The sequence below is a fragment of the Clinocottus analis genome, unplaced genomic scaffold, assembly GCF_023055335.1.
Source record: "Clinocottus analis isolate CAN_PGR_092001 unplaced genomic scaffold, fCliAna1.0.p SCAF_27, whole genome shotgun sequence".
Taxonomy (NCBI): domain Eukaryota; kingdom Metazoa; phylum Chordata; class Actinopteri; order Perciformes; family Cottidae; genus Clinocottus; species Clinocottus analis.
The window spans coordinates 3,947,806-3,973,841 of record NW_027176009.1 but is presented as its reverse complement, the minus strand read 5'-3'; the positions used below and the strand labels follow the sequence as shown (position 1 = coordinate 3,973,841).

At 44.0% G+C, this 26,036-nt stretch overlaps 2 protein-coding genes across 5 annotated transcripts in view; one reads left to right on the top strand and one right to left on the bottom strand.

Moving 5' to 3' along the window:
• The window catches only part of tsc2 (TSC complex subunit 2), a 24,013-nt gene extending 1,155 nt beyond the window's left edge, over positions 1-22,858 (top strand). The window contains exons 2-43 of one of the 4 annotated variants that reach the window (XM_068592320.1): positions 208-342; positions 1,805-1,989; positions 2,109-2,195; positions 2,296-2,406; positions 2,497-2,644; positions 2,804-2,921; positions 3,015-3,063; positions 3,850-3,975; positions 4,104-4,177; positions 4,288-4,414; positions 4,952-5,095; positions 5,183-5,320; positions 5,413-5,516; positions 5,682-5,763; positions 5,964-6,119; positions 6,336-6,455; positions 6,829-6,951; positions 7,065-7,171; positions 7,635-7,800; positions 7,977-8,099; positions 8,233-8,367; positions 8,561-8,750; positions 8,857-8,950; positions 9,033-9,135; positions 9,554-9,648; positions 11,938-12,078; positions 14,410-14,571; positions 14,705-14,863; positions 15,377-15,489; positions 15,896-16,138; positions 17,304-17,552; positions 18,018-18,107; positions 19,473-19,630; positions 20,068-20,684; positions 20,812-20,890; positions 20,972-21,058; positions 21,141-21,327; positions 21,432-21,571; positions 21,662-21,740; positions 21,829-21,920; positions 22,035-22,133; positions 22,223-22,858. In XM_068592320.1, the coding sequence (XP_068448421.1) occupies positions 1,855-1,989; positions 2,109-2,195; positions 2,296-2,406; positions 2,497-2,644; positions 2,804-2,921; positions 3,015-3,063; positions 3,850-3,975; positions 4,104-4,177; positions 4,288-4,414; positions 4,952-5,095; positions 5,183-5,320; positions 5,413-5,516; positions 5,682-5,763; positions 5,964-6,119; positions 6,336-6,455; positions 6,829-6,951; positions 7,065-7,171; positions 7,635-7,800; positions 7,977-8,099; positions 8,233-8,367; positions 8,561-8,750; positions 8,857-8,950; positions 9,033-9,135; positions 9,554-9,648; positions 11,938-12,078; positions 14,410-14,571; positions 14,705-14,863; positions 15,377-15,489; positions 15,896-16,138; positions 17,304-17,552; positions 18,018-18,107; positions 19,473-19,630; positions 20,068-20,684; positions 20,812-20,890; positions 20,972-21,058; positions 21,141-21,327; positions 21,432-21,571; positions 21,662-21,740; positions 21,829-21,920; positions 22,035-22,133; positions 22,223-22,381 (5,709 nt within the window). In that variant the 5' untranslated portion in view covers positions 208-342; positions 1,805-1,854 and the 3' untranslated portion in view covers positions 22,382-22,858. Of the gene's footprint in view, positions 1-207; positions 353-1,804; positions 1,990-2,108; positions 2,196-2,295; positions 2,407-2,496; positions 2,645-2,803; positions 2,922-3,014; positions 3,064-3,849; positions 3,976-4,103; positions 4,178-4,287; positions 4,415-4,951; positions 5,096-5,182; positions 5,321-5,412; positions 5,517-5,681; positions 5,764-5,963; positions 6,120-6,335; positions 6,456-6,828; positions 6,952-7,064; positions 7,172-7,634; positions 7,801-7,976; positions 8,100-8,232; positions 8,368-8,560; positions 8,751-8,856; positions 8,951-9,032; positions 9,136-9,553; positions 9,649-11,937; positions 12,079-14,409; positions 14,572-14,704; positions 14,864-15,376; positions 15,490-15,895; positions 16,139-17,303; positions 17,553-18,017; positions 18,108-19,472; positions 19,631-20,067; positions 20,685-20,811; positions 20,891-20,971; positions 21,059-21,140; positions 21,328-21,431; positions 21,572-21,661; positions 21,741-21,828; positions 21,921-22,034; positions 22,134-22,222 lie in introns of all 4 variants that reach the window. The other 3 variants (XM_068592317.1, XM_068592318.1, XM_068592319.1) reach the window with 3 other exon arrangements.
• The window catches only part of pkd1a (polycystic kidney disease 1a), a 54,398-nt gene continuing 50,842 nt past the window's right edge, over positions 22,481-26,036 (bottom strand). Inside the window, exon 56 of the mRNA XM_068592322.1 lies at positions 22,481-26,036. Within this exon, the coding sequence (XP_068448423.1) occupies positions 24,984-26,036 (1,053 nt within the window). The 3' untranslated portion in view covers positions 22,481-24,983.

Genomic DNA, 26,036 nt, shown 5'->3' with positions numbered 1-26,036 from the left:
GACTAGTAAGCAGCTTTACAAGGTCGTGGGGAAGCAGAATAGAGGCTGATACGTGTCGCCATGATAAATGCAACTGGACTAACAATGGGGCTTTAGCATAGTTGGGGGTTTAGCTCGCTAAGAACTACATTTCCCACAAGTGAGTGCGGCAAATGTGTTGTTGAAGGAAGTGGCCCTGTCACATCATTAGTCTGTCATCCGGTTTAGGAGAGCAACACTGAGCCTGGACGAGAACCAGCGTTCAGCAGCAAAGGCAGAGCTACGCCAATGGACAGACGGCTCTGTTGTCTGCGTCAGGACCGAGCTGCTGCTGAATGAACCCGCAGGAGACTCTGCAGCCAGGTGAGAGGAGGTGTGTGACAGCTACCCGGGGCCGGAGAGCCACGGTGTGCTAGCTCAGGACGGGGACTGAAGCGGAGCTAACGGTTCAATAGCGCCATGGGGCATTTTATTACACCGCAGCATGTTTCTGTTCTCCAGTGTCGACAGATGTTGCTTGCTCTGGAGGTTGTTGTTGTTGTTGTTGTTGTTGTTGTTGTTGGACTGAAACAGAGCAGTCGTTGTTTGTCTGCTCACTTCTCCTCTGTCTCTATCAAGTGCACATGACACTTTTCAAACCTGGCCCCCGAGTTTACACAATTACAGACAGGACTCCAAACTCCACTGCTGAATAACACCGGGTGGGAATCCTGCAAAAAACAGTTTTCCTCTTGTGGTATCGAGATGCTACCATGCATAATGTAATATACGTTTGTTGTTGAAGACTTAAACACAGTATATACCACACAGACTTAGAGTTACAGTCCAATAACTTGCAACCCTTTGATAAGAATATACACTTTTAAAACAATTATAAATGCAAACCCCAGGACAGAAAAGGGACATACAGATTAGCGAGACGTGAAAATGCCTCTATGCCAACATGATAGAAAAACATGTTTTTCAGTTTGACACCTGCTAATGAGAGTGATCATGAAATGAGTCAAGATCTGACCACGTCAGCTACGCTCTGCCTTCAGACTGTCACAGGCTGAGATCAAGCTTATGAGAGGCAGTAGCTCAGTCCGTGGGGCTTCGCTTGGGAACTGGAGGGTCACGCTTGTATCAAGTACGGATAGTAGACTTTTGAGTGCCAGTTCACCTCCTGGGCACTGCCGACGTGTCCTTGTGCAAGGCCCCAAACTGCTCACTGGGCTCTGTATAGTAGCTGCTCCATGCTCCTAATGTTGAGATTGACGATTTCATGTAGTGAAGTGTTGTCTCTGAATTTAACCAGTCGTTGCTGTGCACGACCTGAAGGTGACAATAAAAGTTGATTTTTAGATTCAGGACATGTATTGTACATGGGGTTTTGTATTAGTGCTGACATTTCCAGAAAATGTAAAGATCACATCAACTACATCTATATTACAACTTCCTTCACAATGTCCAAATGTAAATTAATTTGTAAAAAAAGACATGAGGATGTGAATGCCACCAAAATAAGGGAATTAAAAGTAGATACTTGCTCTCTGTTGCAACTGTCAAATAGTTACATGTGCTAAAGTGATTTTGCTGCAATAATTCAATGGCAGCAGCTCAATTACTACTCTGACTAATCATTCATACTTTATTTATTCAATGAAAAGTATTCCCACTAGAAAGTATTCACAGTAGTTTCCATATAAACTGTTGCGCGTGTTTTGTAATTCGGGTGAATTGGCTCTAAGTGCTTTATAGAACCTTTTAGGTATTGGGCTTTGCTTTGGAGTAATCCATGCTAACTAAACAAAAATGTCTTAAATGCACGTTGCTCTTTCTCCAGGCAGCTGTTAGTCCCAGCCTGTGTAGACGATCAAGCCTCCAGGTCGGGCCATGAATAAACAACCAAGCAAGGAGAGTCTGAAGGACAAGGTGAAGGGCATCTTTGGGCTGGGACCCCCGCGGCCACCGAGCAAACAGAGTGATGCCCGACCATCGGAGTTCATCATTACAACTGACATCATCAAGGTGTGCTGAAGAGATGAGTATCTGAGCATGTTCTTGCTCACTCAAACTTGTCATGCTTTTGTTCCCATCGTGTTTTGCTTCGTGTCATGGCCTTTCCTCTTCCCCTTGATGTCTGTCAGGAGCTTCAACCGGACTGCGGTCTGAGCAACCGTGTCCGCATGATGAACCATGTCTGTGATCTTGCCAAAACCAAAAAATTTGAGGAAGTGAGTCTGCCACGGTTGTGAAATATATTTTTTCCGTTGGTATGTGTTGCCTTCTGTGTTTGTGAAAAAAATCAGTGTGTTTACTTGTGTGTTATTTTAGCATGCTGTGGAGGCCATATGGAACGCTGTAGAAGACATGCTGACTCAAGAGCAGCCACCTGAGGCCAGACACGCTGTCCTCCAATTGCTGAGGGCCATTATACACGGACAGGTATAGAGACACAATAGACACACAAGCAAATACAATATGTGATTATAGTTCCTGTCATTTCACAAAGACATGCTCATTGTTTATTTGAAGGGTGAGCGGCTCGGCCCTTTGAGAGCCTACTTTTTCAAGGTGATCAGAGACTATCAACCGTGCAATGAGGACCTGTCTGATAGGCTGGAAGTCTTCAAGGCTTTAACCGAGAACGGGAAAGACATCACTTACCTGGAAGAGGACATAGGTAAAAACAACAGAAAAAGCTGGGTGGTATTAGGTTGGGTGCTAGATAGTTGTATTTGTTCAAGATAATATGAACCACTGTTTGTAGTTGTTACTTGTAAAGACATGACTAGTCTTATACATCGGCTCTCTTCTGGCTCTGTTATATCCTCTCCTCCAGCACGCTTTGTCCTCCTGTGGATGGACATTGGTCTCACCTCTGACTTTCTCCACGTTCTTGTAAATCTGGTGAAGTTCAACAGCTGCTACCTGGACCAAAATGTCTCCATCATGGTCCAGTGAGTCGAATGCGGACGGACGGACAGACGTTTCTTTTTCCCCAGGAAATGTTATTAATGCGCATGTTTTTTCTTGTGTTGTGCTCTCTGAAGGAAAATCTGTGTTCTGTGCAATAGAACAACATCTTCAACCGATATTGAGGTGGGTATTTGTTTTGTTTTTCTCCATTTTTAGATTTCTGTTAAACTGATGCAACTACTAAAAAAAAAAAAGATGCAGTTTAACATGTTTTCAAGTGTCAGTGGTAGAAACAATTAAATTAACGTTCTTTGTTCAAAATTGCTTGGTAACAGTAGGTGCTGGCTTCCCCTGCTGAAAGTTACTGTTTTCACTGGTAATAAGACTCATTACCGATTTCATTTAAGTCATCGAGTGGTCCAGAGGCTCACAGGTCCAACAAATACTGTTAAGTTTCATCAAGTGTACAAAATCACTGGTCCAAAGCCGTTATTTACAGTAATTCAGGTAAATGTAGACAATGTAATTGCCAAATAAATGAAGAAGAACCTGAAATCAATTTAATTTAGTTGTGTGGACACAATGAATACCATGTTTTCTTAATGTGTATTTATAAGCACCAAGTTGACAGAAAACTGAGGCACAGGGATGAAATCTTATTTCATCAGGTCTTTCTCGCTTTACCATTACATGAATACAGTATAGCAAGGAACGATTATCTAAACCTCAACAATACTTAACTGCAGAAATAAAACTGCTAATCAAAGGAAAGCCGCCTTTCTGCTGAATTCATGAACCTCAGAGTTGTGTTAACTTTGTATTGTTTCTCTTTAAAGCACTGTGTAAAAATAATGAACGTGGTTGGTTTGTACGGTCTCGACTGAGTTGGACTGCAGTCTTTTGGGTATGCTCTGATTTGCTGCCGTGTGCCCTTTGTGTATGTGTGGTTGTTGTGTATGATGTGTCCAGGTGGCACTACAAGTACTGGATGCAGTGGTGTGTTACAACTGCCTGCCCTCAGAGTCTCTCACTGTCTTCATCATCACACTTTGTCGTACTGTCAACGTCAAGGAGTTTTGTGAATCCTGCTGGAAGGTAAGAGAACACAGACACTCAAACACTGTTCTTCTTTTATCTGAAAGCTCTGATGCAAAAGAACAATATTCATAACCGCCTCCTCTGAGCTTCTCTCTATTTGTTTATGCCGCTCTGGGCTTCTGCAGTTAATGAGGAAGGTGTTGGGGACTCACCTTGGCCACAGTGCCATTTACACCATGTGCCGCATAATGGAGGAGAGGTATTAAACAGTTTAAGAATAATCCTGAGCTTGTGGTGCATCATATCGTTGTGATGGGGTATGGTTCTCCTGTTATGTGTGTCTGTCTAACTACCTGCATCATTCACCAGACTGTACATGGAGGATGCACCGTTGTTGAGAGGAGCAGTATTCTTTGTTGGGATGGCGCTGTGGGGCGCACACAGACTCCCTGCCCTCAAAAACACTCCTACTCTTGTTCTTCCGTCTTTCTACAAGGTAAAACACATACAGTCCATGCATTACTTCCTAGTAGACATGTGCTCATACGAAATGATTATGTTGTCTCAGCCAAAAGGATTTCATGGCTTTAATTCTATAGAAACAAAACTAATGCATACTTAGACTGGCATAGTCAGGTAAATCATTTTTGGTTTAATTTCACAATTGATGACTATTTTCTGACTTTTTTTTTTTTCTACAATGACTCATTTGGCTACAAACGTCACACAATTTTCTTAAGTTCCACATGATGTATTAAAAATGTCTTTTGTCCAAACCCAAGAAGATAATAAAAGTAACAATATGTTGACTTTAGCGGGATCTACTGGAAGAAATTGAATATAATATATGATGTATTCTATTAAAAAGTATCCAGTGTGACTTTATCAGTTGTTTCGTTATCCCTAGTTGAACAATAACAAAGTAAAGGGACAGGAGAAATTACTAAATAATGGTAGTCTGTAAAAACAAGACTATACTATAGATGTAAAAATCATTTGTGATAACCTTTGCTGTCTGATCTCTGCCACTCAGGCCATGTCGTGTGCCAATGAGGTGGTGTCCTATGAAATCGTCCTCTCCATCACCAGACTGATCAAGAAGTACGGCAAAGAGCTGCAGGTGGTCACCTGGGACATTCTGCTGGGAATCACAGAGCGACTGCTGCAGCAGATCCAGGTACATGCAAATACACTTTGTACTCACTCACTCTCTGAAATACCAGTTGTTTTCTGACGAAGTGGCCCGTCTCATCTTTCGTCACAGACGATAGGCAGTGCTGAGTTGAAGGCCATCGTGTATGAGCTGCTGACCACAGTAGAGGAGCTTTACGAGCAGAACGGTTACCACGGCTCAACGGAGAAGTTCTTCAGTCTGGTGGAGAAATGTGCAGACAAGAGACCCGTTAGTGTTTTTAAATGTCCATCCCTTGGTGTTCTCCTTTGGTCCTCTAACCTACTGCTGCTCCTTTTTCTAATCTTAATCTTGTGTGACAGGACGCATCAGTGATGACCCTCATCTCATACAGAGCCCAGTCCATCCAGCCAGCCAAGGACGGCTGGATTCAGAGCCTTCACCGCCTCATGGAGAAATTCTTCAGGTAGGATGCACATGATGACGGTGATGATAGTGATGATATCTAATGTCTCTTCGAAAAGCTATTTGGTATTTTATTTATGTCCGTTTCTGTTACTCGTGCCCTTTACCCCTGTCAAGTCTCGTTTACGCTGTGCTGTAATATTTACCTTCTCTGTCTCTCTGAAAGGAGCGAGACTCGCAGCGTAATAAGGATCAAAGTGCTTCATATCCTGTCCTTCGTTCTCAGTACCAACCGACAGCTTTATGAGGTCGGTACACTCGCACACATGCATTCTTGCTAACGGTCAAGTCTACTGTAATTATTATTGTATCTCTGTAACATATCTGTTCAACAGTTTGCTATTGTCCACTGACGTGCGGTTAACTTTGATCATGGTTTTCTCAGATTTACAGGTCATTACAAATTTCACAAGGAAAAAAAACTCTTTTCTTCTCTGACTTGTTCCAGGATGAGTTGATTGAAATGGTGGTGATTCCCCAGCTCAGTGCGATAGCTGAAGATCGGGACCTCGCTGTCCGAAAACAGGCCACCCAGCTCTTGGTGGACCTCGCTGAGGGCTGCAACACACACCACTTCACCAGCCTGCTGGACATCATTGAGCGGGTACCTACACACACACACACACACACACACACACACACACACACACACACACACACACACACACACACACACACACACACCCACCCACCCCCCTACATGCATATAAGTATAAATGCTCATGTTGTTTAACCCTGAGGTAGTGTAATTATTCCAGCTTTGATGCGGTAATTTCAGTTTTTAAAATTAATTAATTTTTAATTTTTTTGGTCTGTCTAGGTGGCAAGTCGCTCTCTGCTGTGTGCCGGGCCCCTAGAGGCTTCTGAGAGAGACCCCACAGCAGAGTCTCCGATAGAGGACGTCAGGACTGCTATACTGGGCCTGCTGGAAATCCTGCAGGTACACACAAGGTCATGTCACAAAAGTGACATGACAAGATTGACGTTTAGAAGTTATTTCAGAAAGATGGACTTGTTTTGGTATTAACAAACTTTTTTTAATTGTCTGGAAGCAGAAAGAACTTTTTTTTTTTTTTTTTATGCCTGAAAAATGTCTGCTGTTTTAAGGTTTCTTCATATTAGTAATATTTGTAAACGTAGCCGACAATAAATATCTTGACTTTTGATTAGTGTAAACTTCTCTTGAGTTTTGTCATTTAATTTAAGACAATCCAGTGATTTTCTTTGGGAAAAAACTTTGCAATTATTTTTGTAATCCTGAGAGAAATGTAATCAATCTGGTGAATGACCTTCGTCTCTTTCTTTCCTTGCAGAGCAAGCTTTACAGCCTGCCAGCCGGCCATGCCAGTCGCGTGTATGAGTTGCTTATCAGCCACCTGCAGCTTCACTACAAGAATAAATACTTTTCAGCTATCGCTTCCAGTATTAGACTACAGGTAAGGGAGGTGGGGGGTCGGGGGATTATTTTATTCCTGCATATTTATGTATCTCATACATAATGTACATGAATTTTTTTTGGTGCTTCACCTTTTTTGACTCTTTCCTTCAGGTGTTTGACTTCTTCCTGATGATGCGAGCAGACTCTCTTCACCGTCTCGGAGTCCCAAACAAAGACAGAGCTATAAGGTTCAGCCCTTACTGCTACTGTGACACAGGGTGAGCACGCACACGCACCACCTTTGCCATGGCTCTGACCTGCATCTGTTTGGCTCATTTTACTCACAGCTGTGGAAAAGGCTCTGTCATCCCATGGCCAAGCACCGGACATGGGGTGACCAAGCTTTTTCCACAGCTGCACCCTCCCTCTGGAACTCTCTCCCCAAACTCATCCGAGACTGCACGGTCCTCCCCACATTCAAATCCTAAACCAAAACTTGCCTCTTCAGAACTGCTTTTAATGTGACTGTGCTCTTATTGTTTTTATTTATTTGTTTTATTATTCTATTTGTTTCATTGCATAGCTTTTAGGATATTCTAAATGTTGTGTAAAGTGACTTTGAGTACTAAGAAAAGCGCTATATAAATTAAATGCATTATTCTTCTTCTTATTATAATAATAATCCAGTCAACTTGATTTTAACTATTGTTATAAGTGAATTGTGTCCTTTTGTGGTTTCAGGGAGCCAGAGAAGCGTGTGAGTGAGAAGAAGCCTGCAGGTGCAACGTCGCCTCCTGCCGGCAGCCCCGCTCCCCCCACTGCGCTCCCTGCTTCAGCAGGCTCAATACGCACTGCCTACCTGCCCTACGCACCGGCCTTTAGTGTGCTCCTGCAGTGCCTCAAGATGGTACACACACAGATTGTATCGAATGTATAAATAAGTAACATACAAAATTGTGTCTGCTATTTCTTGTAGTATTGCTCATTGGTTTGTTCCCCTTTTGTAGCCAATTCCTTTGCTGGTTACAGTCATTTCCCTGCTATCTTTAAATGCTTCCATTATGGTACATCTTTCTCTCGTAGGAGACTGATTGGAAGGTGCTGAAGCTGGTTCTCGACAAGCTGCCTTGGACGCTGCAGTACAAAGTGCTGCTGCTCACGTCTCCTTGCAGCTTGGACCAGCTCTGTTCTACACTCTGCTTCATGGTAGAGCAAATATAGACATGTGCAAGAAAACCTATATGTGCAATTCTGCACACATGTGAATTTGCTTGCGTACACATGACCAAATGTCACAATACTAATAAGTTATTTTTTTTTTTGTATTGTGTGCTCTCAGGTGACTGATCGACTGATCTCAGAGCGTTTGAAGAAGACCCCAGATGGGTTTTCTCGCACTGATGTTCAGTTGGCGGTGGTTCCTGTCCTCACAACCATCACCTCCTACCATAACTACCTGGAGCAGGCGAGACAGGTACAAACGATGGTCCGAGGAAAGTAATAGTCAACATCGCCAACAGGTTTCTAGGATGTTCTTAAGCTTGTATGTTGGGTTTACTGACTGCCAGAAGATCCACATTTGGGCAACAGCATCCCATAATGACTGGTGTCTTAACACATGCATACATGCTGGAATGACATTAGTAAATTTCCTTTCCCCTCAACAGAGAGAATTGGTTCAGTGCCTCGAGACCGGCCTCATTTACCGCTGTGCCAAGCAGTGTGTGGTGGCTCTTACAATGTGCACTGTGGAGATGCCTGACATCATGATCAAGCTCCTCCCCGCTCTTATCGTCAAGCTCACCCACATCTCTGCAACCGTTGCCATGGCATCTCCTATGCTCGAGTTTCTCTCCAGTGAGTACCATGAGTGTTTCCAGAAAATTTCTTCAGTGTTTTCATTAAAAGTTTCCTTGTTCAAGGTGTTGGATCGATGTGTTTACGCTTCTCTTCCATTTCACAGCTCTCGTACGCCTTCCTCATCTGTATGCCAACTTTGTGGCTGAGCAGTACGTCAGCGTGTTTGCCATCTCGCTCCCCTACACCAACCCTTCCAAGTAAGTGCTCACATACACGCAACCATGTTTATTCTCAAACGTACACACTCTGACCTGTTCTTGTTTCTTCCGTTTCGATCAGGTTCAACCAGTACATTGTGTCTCTGGCCCATCATGTGATCGCCATGTGGTTCATACGTTGTAGACTCCCCTTCCGCAAGGACTTTGTTCAGTACATCACAAAGGTCTGTGCTGGTTTTTCTTCCTACTTGCCTTTCATTGGCTTATTTATGACAATGCAAATGTAAATACAGAGAGATCGATGAGTAAACAAACACACTGAGAAAAGTACAAGAGTATAAATCGTATGTGGAAATGAATCAACAGCTTCATGTAACTATATTGAATAAGAGACGTGAAATAAATCTTCTCATAAAACTCTTGGCAAGAACGCGACCAAGTGCATTTCATAATGTCCAACTCTTCCTTTAATGCCTCCTTAAACCATCTGCAGACCTGTGCCATTAACCCATAATGGAGTAAAGACTTGTTAAATTGACCTATTCACTGACACTATTTGGTGTTGTGGCTGACCTGTATCATTAACCACATTTAATTTCTGCATCTCAATACCTTCACATTGACCCCGGTGTCTGTGTTCAGGGTTTGCGCTCCAACGCCCTGCTGCCTTTCGATGACGGTCATGAGCAAAGTTCCTTTCGTGCTCGAAGCACCAGCCTCAATGAACGGCCCAAGAGGTAAAGCACACGTACACACACAGACGGCTGCAAGGGCTGACATCCAGACCAGCACCCCCACACAAACGCACAGCCCATGTGGCCATTGTTGTGTGAGCGGGTTGAGGTTTTTCACGGTAACAGGTGACTTGGCATGACTGGTCCTGTGGCGTGATGGTTGCAGTGACTCCTCTTAGGTTGCCATGCTGATCATTAGTTTGTTTATCGTTCATGATTTTTATATTTTGAGATTAGTTATTTTTTCCTACCACAATTATTTTTATACAACACTCACTTCTGCTCATTTTGATGACGTACATGGCGTGGACAAAACGGCACAAACGCCTGCATAGTATAATGCAGTCTAAGGCAATAGCCCAACGGTCGATTGGACATTTTTGTTGGCACCCAGAGATGTTTTTCATTCCTCCCTGTAGTCGTAATGGAAGCTGTTTGTGTGTTGTTGTAGTGGATTGCATTATAATATCCAGATGTTTGCGTTACTGGGTCCACCGCCTGCAGCAAATCAAAATACATAATGAGCCCTGGGGAAGAACTCTGGTTTTCTTTCTCCTGCTGTCACATCTCACCATCTGACTGTTTATGACCATAGTAAATACAAACTGTACATGTACACAAACAAAAATACACACTTTTACACAGAGGTGTGTGTAAGGAAGCTTTTCTCAGCTAGGCGTCATTTTCATCTGTACATGGTGTGACTGTTTGTTGTCCGTGTCATTATCGCCCCGATAAGAAGTGACAATGCGTCCAAAGAAACCGCAAAGAAAAGGACTGAACTTCTGTTTAGAAGTTTAACAGATGTTTGCTGTGATGCACAGGTTTAACGACAAAAAAGAGATTCCGCCATTTCCCCCCGTTTGAGTGTTTCAGGTGGACGGAGATCTCTACGAACATTACCTATGATTTAAAAACACAAAAGCGTTAAAAAAAATTCTCCTCGTTAAACTAATATTTCCACAGAGCTTCACGGGGACATTATGATGACCCCCAAACAATGTAATGTGAGACCACACTACCCTCTGGATGGGCCATTCCCAAAAAAAATAATAATTGTTTTTTTGGGGGAGGGTTTTGCAGCTTTTTTTTTGCCCAGGGATTGCAGCTTTTCATTAAATCCCTCCTCCTCCTCTCTTGTGCAAGTCCTTTCATTTTTGGTTGGGTCGGCCACAACTAATTGCTCCCAAAACGCTGCCGTCATTACAATCAAGCACAATCCCCGTTACAGCTTTTCATAGTGATACGCTTCTGCTAACATCAGTTCCTACTGATCTTTCATATAAAACCCACTTTCAATGTCGCCTATCATGTCATCATTCATCCACTGAGCCGTCCTTGTGCTGCTCATATCCCACTTTTGGGTTGGAGGGCTACATGTCTGATTTAATTGGAGTATTTCAATTTCTAGCACTGCGCTCTTCCCTCAAATTCTTTATAAGATGAGGTTAATGGAAACTTTGAGGTTCAATTTTAGTTTTCCAAAAGGCTTGATTACCTTTCTTACATTAGAGTCTTGTCCTTCATTAGTTCCTTTTAGTGTATTTAGTCCAGACTCGCTGTGCTCCAACCCTCAGATTTAACCCAGCATTTCATTTTTAGTTTGAAATTAACAGAACAAAAATCATCCATTTAGTCAGGCCTATGCTGGGTCATCCCTACTTCTTTACTTCTCCTGTACAAGTCCTTGGCTTCACTATGTACCTCCTGTGTAAAATAATGTTTATTTTGTTGCTTTTCTGAATACCTTCTGTGTGTATTTGCATTTCTGATTAGCAGAAGCTGGTTTTCTCTTTGCTGTAGCTTGTCCTGTTTTTCCTTTTAAAGTTGTTTTATCCTTTTTTTTTATTTTTAAATCCTCCTTTTCTTACCCTGCTCTCCTGTAATCTGAGTCATAGTGTTCACTGCTGTTAATTTTCACCTTGTTTTTCTTTCAATTCTTCATTTGACCCCCTTCCCTGCATCCTGTGATTGGTTGCGTTGTGGTTTTGGGGGGTGGTCGTGTCATCTTGGATCCCTCTTACACTGCTCCTGGCCCCTCCCTTCCCCTGTGGCCCTGCCCTTTCTTTTGTTCCCTGACCCTCCACCCATGCGTGGCCTGTGCCCTTTGCTCTGGTGCTCGGGTGCCAATTCCTGCCGTCTCCCGACACGCCTTTTTATGCACCACACACTCTTCCCACAATCCAAAACCACCCTCACGATGACCCCACCCCCTTACTGCCCACGCCCACCAAATCGTCAACCTGGTCCCGTTCCCCTCGCCGTTCGCCATGGGTACTCCTCACCGCCCAGTCTGCGGGCAGCGAAAGTGGCGAAGGCGGCAGCGGCGGTAGCCAATAGCAGCAGCTCTCCGGTTAAAGAGCTGAGGGATCTGTCAGCCATGGATGCATTCCGCTCCCGCAGCATCAGTGTCTCCGAACACGCGGTCCGCAGGTTAGAGAAGAGCCTTCTGGGTTACCGACCAAAACGACAACAATCCAAACACTTGTCGCTTCCTCCGTGGGATGGGGTGTAGGGTCATTGTCTTGCGGGTCCGTTGGGCGGGCGTTGTTGCCAGGGTCACCTGGAGCGGGTGGTGCATGCTGGAGGAAGGTTTGTGTGTCTATCTTTTTTGTTTAGTTTTGGGCTGCATTCAAACACATGCCGTTTTTTAGATTTAGTTTTCATGATTTGCTTTTGCATGCACTGTTTGCAGAGGACATTGGAAAACGTTTGTTTTTCTGTTCTAACACCAATTTTGCTTTTATTTTCGTCCACTTTTAATTATTTTTTTTGTTTTGCTGGGTGTATTGCTGACTGGTTTTGACTGTCTCAACAACAAATGAATGGCAGGAGGGATAGGTACAAAGCATGTGGATCCAACGTGATGCGACATTATCCTGATTGACAACAATCATAACCTACAACTCTGACTCCCATTTCCTGGTGGGAGGGCACTTTAACTTCCTTGGCCAGTGACAGGGAAATGGCAACACAACAGCTTTGTTTGCTTGCTTGACATTTTATTGTTTTGCTCCACTGACAAACATTCTCTGTGCTGCTAAAACTATGGCAATCTCCTAGTGTGGTATTTTTAAACTAGCTGGGCAGATGTGATCTTTTAAATGTTTGATTACAGACTTAAGTCATTCATATCACTGTGCACATGCACGTATACATGCAAACACTCTCTGCCTGACTTTTCTCCAAACCTTTATGCTCCATCTTAATATCTATGCTTGTCAGATGTACGATCTAACATTGCAGTTGTGAGATGTGGCTGCAGTGCTACTTTATTTAATATATCCTACCCCTCCTGCCCAACAGATGGCAGCAAAGGCTCAGCACTTTAAACTTTGAAAGTATTTTGTTTGACACATTGCACTTCATCACGCTAAAACAACTGCAGTGTGGATCTGTTTAACCTGCTTGCTAAATGGCTGCAAATCTGCTATTTTCTCAGACAGTTTGTGTCTTGAAAGTTGTAGAGTGAGTTAGTTTGAACTGAAATGTGTCCCATCAGAAAAAAGGCTTCAGACAACATGACCATGTTACGTTTTCAGACGTGACGAAATGACACTAAACATGTTTTTTTCATTATCCTTGTTTAGCTGAGCTTCATGCTCATGCATCCCTACTGGCATTTGTTCTGCATCTGCATGAGCCATGCAGATGCATTTCAGTTGCTTAAACACATTAAAATAGCAGAATATGTGAACGATATCAGAAAGCAGTGAATAAAACACACTGTCAGTCGTAAGAGTTTCATGGTCATGTTGTTTGGAGTAGACATTGAAGTGAAACATTAATCGATGTAGAAGATTGGTAAGTACAAATCGTGCTGTATAGTTCACACACTGGGACTTGGTCTGAGTGAGAGGTTTCTTGTTTAATTTGCACAGCTGTATACACATCCTTAAATATCTCGGCTTTAGTTACATTCTTACAATATTTTTTCATAACTTTAGTTACAGGACTCACACACGAGCGCTTCTTGGTTCTCCATGAGGACAGATGTTCCTCTTGCATCGTTCTTTCTATATTCTTACATCGTTGTTTTTCATCGTTGACAGAAAAACAACGTATATGTTTCTTGTTTATCTTCTCTGTGGTTTTCTTTATGAGTCTGAGGCATAAACAGTCTACCTCTTATACTCCCCACAGATGAACAGAGACAGCACAATTGGGCTCAGTCATTCCAGTGTTGTCGTAAATTGCTTATTTTAAGTGTTTACTTCTGAACAGCGAGCCAAAACTAATTTTGACTCAAGTGTCTCTCAAGACCTAATTGAGACTGATGATCTGTAAAGGTGCTTTTAACCTGACTCGCAGGTCGAGCATGCGGTAATGGTTGTTGTGGATACAAGAAGGTGCCGCTCACGCCACATTGAACACTAATAAAGAGATTTGGCTGCAGCAAAGACATTAGTTTACAGTTGAACACATTCACTCACACACAGCTTCTAACTGATGGTTTCTCTGTACTTTCTATCCAGAGCTTATTTGCATCGAGAGAAATAACATGTTTTACCACTAATTATGAAGCCACTTATACCATGTCCCAGTGTGTCTGTGTGTGCTTAAAATATTAAGTCTATCTGTTGGTGCATTTTCTTATAAAACACACGTGGATGCATTGTGTTGCATGTGACTTTGGTGATTTCCTGAGCTTGCATGTAGCTGTGTGCACTGATTACCTGTTGAACCACATCTGCAGCCTGTGTGCCTTCCTCTTCCACTGCTATCCTTCTTGCTTTTTAACTTTTTCTCTGCTTCCTCCTGTAGGATGCACACCTCGACCACCACCTGCAGTTTGGGCTCCGCCGACGAAAATGCGGTGACTCAGGCAGACGAAGGGCTAAAGACTGTCCACCTGGAGCTCACAGAGACCTGTCTGGACATGATGGCACGATATGTTTTCTCCAACTTCTCAGCACTGCCCAAGAGGTGTGCGAGGATTTTTATTTTTATTTTTAATCAGTATGTTTTTTTTGATAGTGGGCAGCACTTTGCAGCAGTGACATTTTGTAAAAGAATTATGAGACGCTGTAGCGGTCATAAACATTACTTCTTCTCTTAGGTCTCCCATCGCAGAGTTCCTCCTGGCGGGGGGTCGCAGTATGACCTGGCTTGTGGGCAACAAGCTGGTGACCATAACAACCGGAGGAGGGGTCAGGGCGCAAGCGCTGCTGGGCCTGGACATTGCTGAACGCCTGGGAGGAGGAGGGGAAATGACGAGGTGCTGCAGGCTTGCACGCACACTAAACGGGACATTTCTTTGGGGATATTTACCGACGCTAGCTGTGGCTCTTGGGGGGGACTGTGGGTCAGTCTGTGTGTTGGGTCACCTTCCTGACATGTAGTGGATGGATTGACAGGAAATTTGGTCCAGATAGTCTGGTTCCCTTGAGGATAAATTCTAATAACTTTAGTCAGTCCTTGATTTTTTTTTATCAAGCTTCATCAGCAGGTCAACATTTTCAATTGGTCCAATACTCTGGTTTATAATCAAATGTCTGCAAAACTAATGATAGCCTCATCTGTAATTTTGGTTAAGTGCCAACTAGAAAACATTAACAGGGTAAGATGTTGAACACGGTAAACATTACATCTGCTGAACTTGTCATTGTGTAAACGATAGCATCCCGCTTGATGCACCGCTAAATATGCAAAACGTTACAGCGCTGCCAGCGTGACTGGAGTTTTAGTCTTTAGCTGCTTTTTACTTCCTACTTCTTACCTGGTCCTGCAGGTCAGATCCGTCACTACACACCCGCATCACCAAAGAAGCTCCAGCCAAACTGGAGTCGCAGTCGAGCCAACAGCACAACAGAGCCACACGCATACGGGTCCGCTCCATGTCAGGTAATGCATAGTACTGCATTATTTCAGACAAAAACTATGGTTTTGGTGGGACAATGCTAAAATACTAAACTGTCGAAACTTTTTTGCATGATTGCTGCCAAAATGTTTTTTTTTATTTTTTTATTTTCTGAAAAGCATTTTTTTTAAACCTTTTGAAGAGCCGGCAAAATAGGTTTTATTCTTGCGCTCTTGAAATTAGTCATAACTTCATACTGTGTACTTCAACAATGTCAATCTTTTTGGTTTCGTGTACCTTGGAGTCTACAGTACAGTGTTGAACCAAAGCAGATATAAAATAAAAAGTTATCTTTTATAGCCTTTAAAATTAACTTGCGGTTTCAAACTACATGTAAAGTGAGGAGAAGAGCTGACTGATGATGATGACGACCTTTCTCTCTCATTGCAGGAGGCCACGCTCTTCGTGCCGGTCCCGCTCAGAGTCTCAGTCCTCTGGTGTCCCCCTCTGAGGGGGAGTTGGCTGCTCCACTTTCTCCTCCCCCTGTTTCCACCCTGGATGGTCTGGGTCCTCCCTCGTCCGCCTCTGCTCCCCCGTCTGCTCCCCCTCCTCTCAAAGACAACCCTAGTCTGGCTGAGTTTATCCCCATGCTCACACAGGGCTGGGCAGAGATCTTCATACGGAGACCGTCTGGTATGCAAACAGTGCTTAACAGCAACAGATGAATCCTCACCAAGTCTCTAAGGATTGATATTTTATTATTCAAATGGATGTGAACTACATCATTTACTTTTAAGTAACAATACAACAGAACATTTGTCAAGCAGACTCGGTGCTTTTATATCGAATTATCAATCTTTCAAACTGTCCTTGATTATGTTTCTGGACAATGTAAAAATTAAGTTGCAGTAACTTGAAACCTGCACAAGGTTATTAATTCATAACAGAACATCTAGTTCTTCATTCTTTGTCATTTCAGATTTTTATTTTCAATATTGTATAAATTCAAGAGCGTCCTTATAGTTTGAACAATTTGCTTTTTAAATTCAGTTCAACACATTTCTTAATGACCGTAGTGTTTTTCAGCAGAGAAGTCACAGATGTTGCATGTTTGTCTTTGTAATGTGCTGATAAAGTTGCATGCTGTCTTCAAGCAAAGTGTGGTTGTATGAAGTACTTATCCATCATTATTGTAGATGAGGTCAGCATGACTGCAGTTTGAAGACACAGTTTCTGACACTAGACCTGACAGCAATGTGCTACTGTGGACTGGGATAACAGCAAAATGTATTTTAGCCACCTGAAAGAAAGGTTCCCCTAAAACAATTGTTTAACTGTTCAATATTTAGAATATTTTCACTGCCTTATCTTGACGTAACTAAACAGAAAGTAGCACTTTTCTATCCTCTCTTCAAAGCACTGGACTCCGTTGACAAAATCAGTTTAGATAAGTTTTACTTTCGGTTCAGGTCAATGTCGTAAAATAGTGATGGAGTACAATGTTTTAGGTGAGCCGTTTTTTTTTTTTTTTTTAAGGTTTATAAAATACAATTCGCTGCTGCTCCCGTCCACAGCAGCACATTGATTTCCTCACGTCTGTTGCTTCAAATTGGGGGCGTGCCACACGCCATCAACTGCCGGCAATCCACTGACTATGCAGAAGTACAAACACAATTAAAAATGTATCAAACTATTCCTTTTAATGTTCATGACAGTACATTGTCTATCTCGAGCACATTACATGTCTTTGCATGTACATTTTCATTCATATAGTAATGTGAGTGGGCGCCAGGAGGAAAATTCTAAAAAAAAAAATGTCTTGCATACTTTGGTTAACTGTTTCTGTCTGTCATCACAGGCAACACAAGCTGGCTGATGTGTCTTGAGAACCCACCCAGTCCTTTCTCCTCTGAGCTCGGCAACATGCCACTGCAGGAGCTCTCCACTGTCCTCATGGCCATGGAGGGAGTGAAGGAGCCTCCTACCCAGACAGCCAGCGCTCCAGCCAGCACCGCTGCTCCAGCACCGGCCCTGGTCGCCGAGCCGCTTACCCAAACGCACAGCGGCGTCGGAGGGAAGGCAAACTTGATCCAACGCTCAAACACTGGTGGGTAACAGTCTGAGGAGAGCCCCTTTAATAGACTAAACTAAGTGCCAAATTGCCTGTAAATACTTGAGCTGAAGATGATCTATAAGTTAGCTTGGATGTGCTCAGGTCATTGATCATCAAAGTTCACTGCTTTTGACACGTTTTTTATTCATCAGTCAAATGTCTTTTATTTTGGAGAAGCCTCCTGTTCAGTGTTTTGTGCTTTTTGTTCACTGTCTCTCCTCCTCTGGGGTCACCTGCCTCCAGTTAATTATTTTCAGTTTCTCTTCATTTACCTCATCATCCATCTTTTTTTTTCTTCACTCTTTCTTCCTCACTGCCTTTGAGATTTTTTTCTCTTTTTTTCTGAGTGGTTTGTTTTCATGTTTTTCCATTCTCACCCCCATGCTGGTTTGTGATTGGCTCCGGTGTGTTATGTGGCGTCATGCGCCACCGACCTGTCCTCTGGTTTCCCGACTGCAGAGGTCAGCTCTCTCTGGTCTCTGGGTTTGGGCTCTGCCCTCCCAGGTCTTCCAGTCCCCGGCAGGTTGCACAGGAGCATTTCCTGGGCAGGTACCGTCCCCCACATGTGTGCCCCTGTGCCCCCCCCCGCCCCCAACCCCGCTTCTCCAGAAAACTCCGGGTGTAGTTTATTTCTTCTTACTTGCACAATCGAGTGGTTGGTTATCAAATTACAAACATTTGATAACTTTATTTTATCCTATTTACTGGAATTAATTTTGACAGAAAGTCATACATTATTTTTCACTTGTGTGTAAGAGCCAAAGAATATTGTTTTTCCAATACAATGTTTTAAAGGAACATTTTGGTAATATGCGTCATCCTCTCAGGCAACTGTCCTCAATATGAACTTGGAGCTAGCACCTGGTTAGCTTAGCATAAAGACTTAAAACATGGAAACACTATCCTGGTTCTGTCCAAAGAAGTGTGTGCGTGTGTGTGTCTCTGTCTGTCTGTCCACTTGTAAGTGGGATATTATGTGTACGAGTCGTAGCACTGCGCTCCTGCACACCTGTCACATACAACCTGCTACTTCAAACTCAAAATTGTGCAAGTAAAGGAATTTATTTCTGCTTTACCCATCAGTCTTCTATTAACACGGGAAGGGATGCACCTCAACAAGAGATGCTGAAAACGTGCCTGCATTTAGATTAAACAGTCCCATGTCACTTAAACATGGCTCATGATTTATATCTTCACTCTCTCCATGACTTGTTTTTCACTCCTAATCATTTTCTCACTTTCTGTCAATGAAATGTAGTCCCTGTTGACAATAACCTGTTGACCCTTTGCTGTGAACAGGAAAGCCCAGAACTCATCCAACTAATATGCTCTTTCTTGCCGTACTGGAAGACCAGTAGGGTGACGAAGACCTTACAGAGCTGCAGTTTTGATGGCCAACGCTCAAGTGACAAATAGACCGTTTGTTTGGTCTTCTTCCTCTTTGAGTGGGGGCAGTGTTAGTTGGGAGTCACAAGACTTTGTCTGGGCTGCTGTTGCAGCAGCTGCAGAGCTTTAGGACCAATATAACCAACCAAACGATGCATGCGTTTTGATGTAAAAAACTATGTAAATAAGGATAGATGCTGCCTGCTGCATAGATTCATCTCTAATCTCTCTGTCGATTTGTGTGCGTTTGTGTGGCTGCCTTGAGTTTGTTTGATCAACGTGGATACATCCGATTCTGTGCCATCTTGCCATGATTAATTATTTCACTCATTTGTACTTTACTAGAATGCAAATTTACTATGATAAAATCATTGTTGTGGGAGTCTGACACCTGTGTATGCCTGTTTTATGTGATTGGGTTACTAATGGTAGACAATGTTGTGTACATATTTGTAGGGGGGTTACATTACTTTATATGAGTGTATCCACCTATATAACCCATATGGTTGTTGCTGTATCCTGCTGTAGACTCTGTGGTGGTGCTGGAGGAGGGGTCAGCGGTCACCACAGCACACACCCCACCTGATTGGCTCGAGAGTGAAGAGTTTGAGCCAATGACCTCTGATCCCATCTTCATGTCTGCGGACAAGTTCACAAAGACCCCTCCGACTGGAACGCTAAGCAGGGTAGGTAGTAGGCTCACTCCTATCTTTCATTCTGCACACAAAACGGCACCTATGTCTTAGGCTGACTTGAACTTCTGGCAACTAATCAAAATACCACGTGTGTAACTGCACGGTTAACAATACAGACTCAAAAACTTGCCGGGTTTTTTTGGGCTGTACTGTCTCGACGAGCTCCGAAAAGTTGAAACCACTCCGGCTGCGGTTTCAGTATTCAGCTGATAAGAGATCAATTGCCGCCTACACTTAAAGTGTTTTTTTTTCCTTCCCCCGTGCTCCTGCATAATAAGGGGGACGCCAGCACAGCCAGCATTTTCATTCTGTGGTTTTGCACCTTTTTTTAACTATTAGTTCATCAGGCTAAACCCACAGGTATGGTCCTTTTTTTTTTGGAAGTCTTCCCTTTTCTGTTTTTAAAATCTCTAATCTTTCTCCTCCAGTCCTCCTCAACCTCCAGTCAAGATGACGAAAAGTCAACACTGGAGGAAGTGAGCGAGGGAGCAATTCCCATCGATCAGCCCATTCTGGGACCCTCCACCCCAGGCAGCCAGGGGCCCGAACTTCCCTTCCAGACCCACACTCAGTCCCAAGGTCATGGACTTAACAAGTCAAGCTCCTCTCCGGAGCTCCAGACCTTACCCGAAGCGTTCGCCAAGGCTACTGTTGAGACCGAGACTGTGCCAGGAGACTCATCGGGGCCCAGAGCACCTTCAGACGGCAAGCCTCAGCCTCAGCAACCCCAGCAGCCCCAGATGGAGAAAGAGAAGTCGGAGGGAAGCATAGGAGGCGACGTCATTGGACTGGGAGGTCAGAGTCAAGGGAGTGAAGGTCCAGGTGTAGTGTCATCTCAAATTGGAGGAGCAAGGATGAGGTTAGAGTTTCCAGCACCAGTGGCACAACCTGGACCCATCTCCCCGAGCGGAGGCCATCGACCCCGGGGTCATACCATCTCAGTATCAGCTCCCTCCTCCAGGAGGGACAGGAGGACAGACAGGGACTCGTACCACAGTCGACCTGGACCCAGCAACGCTGAGAAGATCTCTGGACTGAGCCCCAGGTAATCCAAGACTTGCACAAACTAGAATTATCGTATGTATGTAAAGGAACTATTAAATGATGTTGCAAAAAGCCATAAATTGGTCATCTTAAAGTACAAGTAGTTATTTATTTGTTGTCTCTTCTAGCTTTGTGTTCCTCCAGCTGTACCACTCCCCTTTCTTTGGAAACGAAGCTAACAAGCCTCTGCTGCTCCCCAAAAGTCAGGTAAGTTGACTTCTACGGCTGACCTGGAATCAGCTCCAGTGCTGTTTTAGTGTCCTATACAGTATTTCTTCTTTGTGATAGGTGATTGACCGCGCTGTGAAGGTCCTGGACCAGATGCCTCCTTACGACACCCATAAGATTGGAGTGGTGTTTGTAGGAGCTGGTCAGGTGAGAACACAAGGACATTGATTTACTCAATTTGAATGTCAGATGTATCCCATAGTGACTTCATCCTATCAACTCTCTTCAGGTTAGCAATGAGGTTGCCATCCTGTCGAATGAGTACGGTTCGAACCGCTACGCTGCCTTCCTCACAGGCCTAGGCAAATTAATCCATCTGAAAGACTGTGACCCCGACCAGATCTTCCTTGGAGGGCTTGACCAGTATGGAGACGACGGGGAGTTCACCTACTGCTGGCATGACGACATCATGCAGGGTAAGCGTGTGACGGGGAAAAGGGTCATATTCATGATGACTCTTACAATGTCTTTGTTTCCCGCAGCCAGTTTGCTCATTATCAATGAACCCCTGTCCCTGCAGCTATCTTCCACATAGCCACGCTGATGCCGAACAAGGAGAGCGACAAGGGCTGCTGCAACAAAAAGCGTCACATTGGCAACGATTTTGTCATGGTGGTGTACAATGACTCTGGAGAAGAGTACAAACTAGGCACCATTAAGGTACATGGAGGGGGAGCGAGAGATGCATACACACACAAACGCCTACATGTTAAGCAAATCTAATCTTGTTCCCCCTCACCCTCCCATTAGGGTCAGTTTAATTTTGTGGAGGTCATTATAAAACCACTGGATTTTGAATGCAACCTGGTCACCCTCCAAGGCCGCAAAGGTGAGCCGATCACTGCGTTTGCAATAGTCTTTTTCTTTGCAACTCTATATTTAGTTTTTCTTGTATTCCTTCTTTTGCTCTCTTTCAGACCTTGAAGGATTAGTTGACACAACGGTGGCAAAAATCGTTTCGGACCGCAACCTTTCACTCTTGGTCAGACAGATGGCTTTGCATGCAAATGTAAGTTTTCCCCTTATCTCTAACTCTTCCTCTCACACATACATACTCACTCACTCACTCACTCACTCACTCACTCACTCACTCCCTCACTCACTCTTCTTTGTCTATCCGCAGATGGCCTCTTTGGTGCATCAATACAGAGCTAACCCATCTGATGCATATGCGTCCAAGTGGCTGGCGCGGTTACGACATATCAAAAGGATTAGGACAAGGGTAAGAAAGCACACAAACAAAGCATTTGTGTTTCACCACTGACACTACTTATTTTAAATATCAATCCATCTCTCTTTGCTCTGCCTCAGGCCCAGGAAGACATCCAGTCTCGCTTGACCCCCGGCATCTCTCTGACTCAAGGACACACTCAGCAGAAATCGTTTCAGCAGAGCAATCAAAGCCAAGAAGCGCCTGGGCAGAGAAAAAGACTAGTGTCCACAGTGGATGATTTCACAGATTTTGTTTGATAACAACATTTGTGAAATCATCCACTGTTGACATCGTGCGTTGACACCATGCGTACGCCTGCCTTAAGAGCAGAGACTGTAATTTCTGCATACTTTACAAAAATGCTAACGCTTTGCACCTTTTTTATATCATGGTTAATCATGATGTTTCCGATGTGCAGCAGGACATGAATAAAGTAGTAAAGTATGCTACATTTGGGAGCAGGGTGTGTTTATGAGTAACTGTGTGAAATAAGACAAGTGAACGGTTTAATATTTATGACCGCTTCATTGGAGAACAAACCTGTATAAAAGAAAAGGATGGGGGTACAACTTACATATGTGATGTCATTATGCACAGCTCAGCTGTCAAACGCTTTATTTGACTTTGTCAAGTGCAAAAGCAGGAGAAGTGCTACAACTGCAAAATTACAGATATGAGATACAATGAGAGCATAGACAAATTTGTGACACTATTTTAAAGCTAAATAAATGGTACTACACAAAGATGACGAGCTTTGGTGTTTTCTTGTTCTTGCCGAGCAGGAATAGAATGACGATGTTGACCACACAACTTCCTGTGGTTTGTAGTCGACATCTTGCAAACAAAGATTTATATTAAATGCATTGATAGCTTTGGCTGTAGTGCGACAGTTCAATTGGAGAAATATAAAACTTTGGGGTTTGCAACACCAGTGCTTGACCTAATGCATATGCCACTGCAGCACAAACGAGGCTGATCATGAAAAGCAAAAATATATACACCACAAAGCACCAATATATTCAGACATGTACAAACAGATGAAGCAGGGCCAGGACTGTGAGCCTGCAACGTGAGATCTTTTGCAGAAATAAGGTGAGAGGTTTCAAAAATAATTTAAGGTGTTAGCATTTTGCATTATCTGTGCAACGGTGGGGTTTGATTGGAGGAGACATGCCTGTCAGTACCGTTTTTCATATCTTTTTAAAAACCAACAAAGCAGGGCACTGACATGCAACTCTGTAGTTTTTGGCTGAGAGAAGAATGAAGTGTAAAACCGACTGGTATGGTTTAACCATCAAAAATATAATTTCCTTAGATTATTGAAAACACCTATTTTTATTTTTTATTTTTTAACGCCCCAGTTTTGATTTTCCTGGTTGTCTTTCCAGGTTTGGGGGACGAAGGTGGGTTCCCTGAGATATGCCCACTGGTACAAGTACGTATATTTTTCAAAATAAGACATACAAAAAACGTAGTTAACAAAACTACCAAGAGCAGACAAAAGTACACAAACAACTGCTGGCTGTAGTTTTAACACCTCAATAACTCATACTAGGACGTTTCTGTAATGTCTTCAGATATGTAAATAAAAACTTGACACATAGGCGTTAAACATGGCATTGGATAACAGCTCCATTAGGAAATAAAGTGCTGGTACAAAATGAATTATTGAATTACTTGTTATGATGAAACTCTGAATGCATACATGACTCATAAGCGTTGGCAACGTTTATAGTTGATACAGTATGAGTGAAGCTTTCTCTATTGGTTTAGACACCAAGCTTATTAACAACACAACTCAACAAAAACGACTACATCTGAACAAAAGTGCTTTTAAATCACAACAACACTGAGAAAAGCCACTCAGACTGGGGTTCAGTATAGCTTTATGATGGCCGGACTTGTGTAAAGGTTCAGTGCCTATAGGCAACTCCTTCCTGCTTCTTCAACTTTATTGTACAACCGAACTTCTCCACTGAGCATCATCTCATCGTTACAGCTTCTTGCGAAAACTCCAGCGCTACTTTTTTTCTGCACTACCACCACTCACTACTCTTCTCTTCCATTTATCTTTGTATCGTTTTCATTTCTCTGTACATCTGCTGCACAGAGAGAACTGGTATATCTGCACCCTGAAAAACGGGCTGCTGGGATCCCAACAACCGTGTGTGTGTGTGTGTGTGTGTGTGTGTGTGTGTGTTTAGTTTTCTCTTGTACTTCAGTGGGCTGAAGTGCACGGCACATTACACTTAGCGGGTCTGTGCCTACAGTGTTATTTCCATGCATGTGTGTATAACTGTGTGTGCCTGCATGCAAATTTGGATTCATAATAAAAAAAAGGACTATTTTCAAAACAGGCCACAATTATCCATGGTGACCAAAATATACAATACGGAAATTATGTTGACGGACATAATCACAAAAAGACTGATTGCATTGTCTGCTTTCAGTTGGTTAAATCCTCAGGTGAGCACGCTCATGTGCTCCTGTCGGCGACCCCCACGTGACCTCCAGGGTCACCTGGGATCAGGTTTAGTCCGGTGAAATAAGGAAAAGGAGTATTTCTTGGTTTCAATGTTGACCTTTTACGTGGCTGACTAAACCAGCTCAGTTAGCATCTGGTGACCTGCACCTCGGTTCTGAGAGTAAACTGGGATTTGGACGGATCACTGATTATTAACCTGCAACGTCGTTGTGATTCTTCTTGGTTCCTTTCTGTGTGACGTCCTATTTGGTTAAGAGAGGGGCACCCTGGGGACAAAACCTGCTGCCCCTGTCCTCTCATTAACTCAACATTGACTCTTATTATTTTTTTGATCCACCATCTTTCACTTCTGTTTGTCCCTCTTTTCAAAGACCTCAGGATTTGGGGTGTCCGGGGCCATGCCTGTCTAAATTGGGGTGCACCTTGTTTTTGAGGGGTGGAGGTTTGCGTTTTCGCTTGCGTGTAGGAATGGTGGTCGTGTGAGCCGGGTGGTTGAACAGGCTGGAGGAGGGGAGGGCCTCTCTCTCTGTGGGGGGGTCCCAGTCCCGGCCACTGGGTGTTGGGGCGGGGGTCGAGGGCAAGGAAGGTGCAGGGGTGCAGTTAGGTGCAGAAGGGGCGTTGGTCAGCGGGACGTGGGAAGGGGCAGTGTTTGCTGATGAGACAGGGAGAGTGGAGGCCTCAGATGTATCTGTGACTGATGGAGGTGGAGGTGCACTGACGGAAGGTTTGGCTGACGGTTGAGGAGCGGGCGTATGTGTAGTGGCAGATGCTGGCCTGGGCTTTAAAAAGGGAACGGGTGTGGCGACTGGAGTCTTTTTGCGGTCGGCAACAGTGTTTCCAGAGTCCTTTCGAACTTCACTTTTATCCATCTTTTTCCCCTTTTTGCTCCCCTTTTGTTTTTCCTTGCCAACCTTTCGTTCTCTCCATCCGACAGAGTCCTTGTCCTCACCTTTTCCTCTCGGTCCTGCCTCGCTCCTCCCTCCCTTACCATCGCCCCCTCTCTCCCTCCGCCTCCTCTTCCTCTGGGTTCTCTCCATCCTACACTCGATGTGGTACAGATCCTCTGTTGCCATGGTGACGCGGTCCAGCTGCTGCAGCAGGGCTTCCAGGGTCGGGAGGAGCCTCCTCAGAGAGGCTTCAGTTTCCGTTCTCTCCCTCCAGCTGGTACTTCCCATCACCACTCCCGGGCCGAGCCCCAAACCCAGGCCCAAGCCGAGTCCCAGGCCGATCCCCGGGGCTTCCGTCAGACTGCAGGGGCTGGAGGAGGCGGGACGCCACGAGGCCTCAGAGCCCGCGTCCAGGCAGTCCGGGGTGGGAGAGGAGTCGGGACCGTCCAGTGGTGGCAAGCACAGGGACTTGCAGTCGCTGGTGGAGGACGAACGGGACGGTGGAAGCTCCATGCCCTCGAAACGCACCTTGTGACGAAA